Source organism: Nestor notabilis, unplaced genomic scaffold (assembly GCF_000696875.1).
Source record: "Nestor notabilis isolate BGI_N333 unplaced genomic scaffold, ASM69687v1 scaffold2651, whole genome shotgun sequence".
Classification (NCBI taxonomy): Eukaryota; Metazoa; Chordata; class Aves; order Psittaciformes; family Psittacidae; genus Nestor; species Nestor notabilis.
This window is the reverse complement of record NW_009915897.1, coordinates 9,097-14,616: the sequence shown is the minus strand read 5'-3', so window position 1 is coordinate 14,616 and position 5,520 is coordinate 9,097. Positions and strand designations below refer to the sequence as shown.

The following is a 5,520-nucleotide window of genomic DNA, read 5'->3' as shown; positions in this document are numbered from 1 at the left end:
ACAGGGAGATGCAAGGAATAGGAGGGAGGAGAACCAGCACTGGAGGGTGAAGGGGGAGAGGCCACTTAAAGGGAGGAGTCAGGATAAGGAGTATTTGTCATCTACCTCCACTCTTGGTCCTTGCAGTCTTCTCTCCTGCCTCCTCCTCCAGCCACTGACTCTTTGGCTTTCCTACAAGGACAATCTTCCTGCTCTACCCTGTCACCCAGGAGCCGGATTGTGTAAGGTCTCTGCTCCATGGGACCACCAGGAAGCCGCCTTCTCCCACCCAGAGGGAGCCTGGGCTCCTTCGCTGGAACCAGGGTGGAAACTGTGCTCTTCCTCTTGGCGTGGCTTTGGGGTAAGTGTTCTCCTTTGCTGCTGGGGAGCAGGGCTCTGGATAAGGGCTGATAAAGGGGGCTCGTGGTGGATCGAGCCCTCTAGTATCCCCGTTCCTGGCAAGGAAATGGGTTTTGTCACTGGAGTGAAAGACTGAAGATCCGGGAAGCTTGGTGCTGGGAACGGGATTGATGTTTCTGAGTCAAGACGAGGCAGGAGTCGAGATGATCATTTGGCTTCCGAAGGTCACCTCAGAGGCATGAACAGTGCAAATATACAGGGACAAACGCTGGGAACAAACAAATGGAAGCAGAGAGAGAGCTTCCCTTGGTAGATGGGTGTCATCCAGAAGGTAGCCCTGCTCTGTCCCTCCACCCTCGAGTCACGGCGCGCGTTGGAACCAAGACCTACGGGTGACCGAGCCGAGCAGACTCCCTGTAAGAGCCAGTGCTCAGTGCAGCTGCATTCACAGCCCACAAATCAGTGTCAGCCCAAAACTGACACCAAGAAGTGGGAGAAGATGTGGATAAGGGTTATCCTGGGAGAGCGCTGCTGGATTTTAAACCCCTGGTACAAGCTGAGGCTTCTTCAGGGGCTGGGATGAAGTGAAGGCAAATGATTTGCAAATGGTCAAGGGATGGAGGGGGGGAGGGATTTAAAGCTTGTTGGAAAAGTATCCGTGTTTTCCGACAGCACCGAAGAGCGGAGCTGGCAGGACTTTGGCGGCAGCCCTCGCTCTAAAGCCTCTGAGACAAGGGGATAAAGGCCGTGGGGAGCAGCACCCAGGACCAAAGGTGTAGACACGGTTTAAACATCACACGGTGCCTTCTGAATAAGGAGGGATCTTTGGCATCCTCTGCCAGGCTTATATCCCAACAGAAGCCTGGATTTTCCTTATAGCCATAAAGAGGAAGAAGCTCTTCTCTACCTCAAGTCCTCCTCCCTTATTATAGACAGGGATGTTGATTGGAAGTACCCAAACCATTCCATGATTCCAAAACCTGCCTCATGCCCATTTCCTGCTCTGCTTCCTTTGGGATTCAGGTGCTGCCAACCCCGCTCCCCTCAGGCTGGCGGGAGGCCGCAGCCGCTGCGCGGGGCGGCTCGAGGTGCTTTGGGAGCAGCAGTGGGGAACCGTGTGCGATGACCGGTGGGACCTGGCCGAAGCCATGGTCGTGTGCAGGCAGCTGGAGTGTGGGGAAGCACTGTCAGCCCCGGGCTCGGCTCGTTTTGGACAAGGAGCTGGCCCTATCTGGCTGGATGACATGGAATGCAACGGGACAGAGGTCGACCTTTCTGCCTGCAGGACCAGACCCTGGGGGGAGCACAACTGCGACCATGGAGAAGACGCAGGGGTTGTGTGCTCAGGTAACTCGGGTTTACACTCTCCCCCTGTGACCTGATCTATGGAGGAGGAGGATTTCAGCTGGCTTCCAAAGTCTGGTTTCTCCATCAGGGTCACCTTTAGGGCTCTGGAGAAGAGCAGCTGAGTGGAGACCTCAGAGCAGCTTCTGAAGGGGGCTACGAGGATGCTGGAGAGGGACCTTCATCAGGGATTGTAGCGATAGGACAAGGGGTGATGGGTTCAAACTTGCTGTTGTCTATTTTTTCCCCCTTTTTTTCCATACAGGGATTACAGTTCCAGTGAAGCTGAAACTGATGAACGGCTCCAGTCACTGTGCTGGGAGAGTGGAGGTGTTCTACGGCCACCGGTGGGGAACAGTCTGTGACGACAACTGGGATATGGCCGATGCAGAAGTCGTATGCCGGCAGCTGGGATGTGGTTCTGCTTTATCTGCTCCTTCTTTAGCTTACTTTGGGGGAGGCCCTGACCCCATTTGGCTTGATGATGTGGCCTGCAAAGGGACCGAAGCTGCCCTCTCCGAGTGCAGTGCAAAACCTTGGGGAACCCATGACTGTGTGCACAGAGAAGATGCTGGTGTCGTGTGCTCAGGTAAAGGCCACTCTGCATGACACGAGTGGGGTTGGTGGGGTGCGGAGAGATGCTGGAGGTGCTGTAGGAAGCCCCATCACTGAGCCCAACATCCAAGAGAGCTGTGAGATAAAAAGGGATCCATACTGGAAAGCCCTGAAGTGGTCTTGCCTCTTCTTAATGAAGATCCACCACCACCACGGTGAAAGAGAGACGCTTGTCTCGGAGGCTTCTCCGTGGCAGGGAGTTGGGACTGGATGAGCATTAAGGTCCCTTCCAACCCAAACCAGGCTGGGATTCTGATTCTATGGTGGTGGAGGAAGCGCTTGTGTTGCCTCTTCGTGCTTTCCCATGCGGAGCGGTGGGATGCTGTGTGTGTGTGCGGAGGACACGTACACCCCGCTCTGCACCACGTACTCTCCTGACTGGGGGGTTCTCCTCTTCCTTCCCCTGCAGGCTTCTCAGAACCTGCCCCGCTTCGCTTGGTGGATGGGTTGAACCACTGCTCTGGGAGAGTCGAGGTGTTCTACGGCCAGCAGTGGGGAACGGTGTGTGACGACCACTGGGACCTGGTGGAGGCAGACGTGGTCTGCAGGCAGCTGGGCTGTGGGAAGGCCGTGGTGGCTTCCCGTGGGGCTTCCTTTGGGCAAGGAGCTGGCCCCATTTGGCTTGATGATGTCAGCTGCAGAGGGACAGAAGATGCTCTCTCCCAGTGCAAAGCCACTGGCTGGGGAAGCCACAACTGTGAGCACAGAGAAGATGCTGGCGTGGTTTGCACAGGTACCCATCACTCGTGGTGTGTCGTGGGTGACCCTTTCAGGCACATCCTGGGGCTCAGGTCCTTCAGCACAAATAGGTCTTCCAGAGCAAGGGACACAAAGGGCTTCAGAAGTGCTTTGGGAAAAGATGTGTCTAAACCTATAGACAATTCTGACCTCTCTTTCTTCATTGAAGTCCTTTCATTAACTGCTCCTGGAGGCCAGTTTGCTGCAGCAGACAGAGGAAACACTCATTTCGGGCTGTTTTCTCAGCTCAGCTACTTTTCAACCCAATAGTTTTGTGCCTATAGTGCAACAAAGAACATGTGGATCTTCCTGCTGGTCAGGTCAGGCCATCCATAGCTGTCAGCTCTGCGCCTCGAGCGCTGCCATTCTTCTTTCTCTTGTTCCTCTTCCTTCACAGAGCCACAAAACCACATCAGGGATGCCTGTAGCCTTCCAGGCCCCTCTGCCCAGCCATTCCTGAGCAGTTCCCACCAGCAGTTGCATGGGCTGAGCACAGGTTCCTATCTCAGACCACAGAGTGAAAAGTGCAGATGTTAAATCCAACATCTGTGAAGGAAACAGGCACCTCCAGTGGGATTCGTGTGGCCTGTCTCATAGTCCCCAGCACCAGGCACCTGATGTTCACCAGCACCAGAGCTAGGAAACTTCAGCATCTGCTACTGACATGGGTTAGTTGTGGCCTTGGCAGTCCTGGAATAACAGTTGGACTTGATGATCCTGAAGGTCTATTCCAACATGGTTCATTCCATGATCTGTGGTCCTCAATAAATACCTTCTGCTTCACCAAAAATCTTATCCCAGATGCTAAAATTCCTAACACAGCCTAGACCATAAGTCAACCTGGTGCTCCTGGAGAGCGTTAGTCCACAGGACCTGTCCCGTCCCAGCTCAGCCAGTGGGCCCAGAGCTCCTCAGTAACAGGCTGCAGGCAAAGCTGTCATCTTCTGCCGATGGTCAAACAGAGCTGGATGTAGAAGGGGCTGGTCAATAAGAGAGGTCCACTGGGGAGCACGGGGCTGAAATCACTCCGAGGGGCTGCTGAGCTGCTGTGAAGCACTGAGCAATGTCTGTACCAGCCTGATGCAGCCCGGGAACGCTCCTCCCTTGTTAGCACAGAGCGAAACCCAGCAGGGAACTGAGACCTTCATCATTTCTCAACACAGGATTTGCTGAGCTGCTTCCAGTCCGGCTGGTGAATGGATCAAGCTCCTGCTCCGGGAGGGTCGAGGTGTTCCACGAGCAGCGGTGGGGATCCGTGTGTGACGACGGCTGGGACGTGATGGATGCTCAGGTGGTGTGCAGGCAGCTGGGCTGCGGGGCAGCGCTCTCAGCACCGGGATCTGCTCGCTTCGGACAAGGAACCGGCCAGATTTGGCTGGATGATGTCAACTGTGCAGGAAACCACCCCCACCGAGTCGCGAGCGAGGCCCTGGGGCGACCACAACTGTAACCACGGGGAGGATGCTGCTGTGGAGTGCTCAGGTACCACTAATGCACGGCACGAAACGTGGGGTATGAGGAGTTGTAGGGAGGGGACCTGTGGCCCTGGACCTCTTGTGGGGTCTAGGATGCTGATGGCTTTGTTGGACAGTCATAGAATCATGGAACCATAGAATAGTTTGGGTTGGAAGGGACCTTCGAAGGTCATCTAGTCCAACCCTCAGACTTGATTGATGGTCAAGCTTGGAGAGGCTCATGAGTGGGAACTGGGCGCTCTCAAAGGCACTGTTGCCACCAGCGCTCTGTCCCCTCCTCCCCATTTGAGTGCTCTGCTGTTAGGGAAGTGACCTGGGTGCTACGACCTCTCTGCAGGTGACTCTTCATCAGGAACTGGAGTGATAGGATAAGGGAGACTGTTGCCACCAGCGCTCTGTCCCCTCCTCCCCATTTGAGTGCTCTGCTGTTAGGGAAGTGACCTGGGTGCTACGACCTCTCTGCAGGTGACTCTTCATCAGGAACTGGAGTGATAGGATAAGGGAGAATGGGTTCAAACTGGAACAGGGGAGATTTAGGTTGGATTTAAGGAAGAAGTTCTTCCTTGTGAGGATAGTGGGACACTGGCACAGGGTGCCCAGAGAAGTGGTGAGTGTGCCATGCCTGGCAGTGTTCAAGGCCAGGCTGGATGGGGTCGAGCGAAGGTGTCCCTGCCCGTGGCAGGAGGTTGGAATTGGATGAACTTTAAGGTCCTTTCCAACCCAACCCATTCCATGATTCTATGATTGATTTACTGCAGAAGCTCCGGTCACGAGTGGGGGATCAAGCTGTGAGGCCACAGACATCTAGTGCCACTTTACACAGCACAACCCAAGCTCTGTTGGCTTTCGGACCCCTGTGAGGAGGGTTTTCCCCCTCTCCACAGAGCCCTGGGGCACACAAGGCTCCAGGAACACTTCACCCTTGTGTTTTGCTCCAGGTGTCGCAGAACCAGCCCCAATCCGGGTCGTCAACGGCCCGAACGGCTGCGCCGGGCGGGGCGCGGTGCTC

The 5,520-nt window shown here is 55.3% G+C and overlaps 1 protein-coding gene across 1 annotated transcript in view; it reads left to right on the top strand.

The window, feature by feature from the left end:
- The first annotated feature begins 237 nt into the window (after positions 1 to 237).
- The window catches only part of LOC104413367 (deleted in malignant brain tumors 1 protein-like), a 10,428-nt gene continuing 5,145 nt past the window's right edge, over positions 238 to 5,520 (top strand). The window contains 7 exon segments of the mRNA XM_010024340.1: positions 238 to 340; positions 1,363 to 1,695; positions 1,958 to 2,272; positions 2,708 to 3,031; positions 4,200 to 4,434; positions 4,436 to 4,518; positions 5,450 to 5,520. The exon segment at positions 5,450 to 5,520 is cut by the window's right edge and continues 3 nt beyond it. Coding sequence (XP_010022642.1) covers positions 238 to 340; positions 1,363 to 1,695; positions 1,958 to 2,272; positions 2,708 to 3,031; positions 4,200 to 4,434; positions 4,436 to 4,518; positions 5,450 to 5,520 — 1,464 coding nt within the window.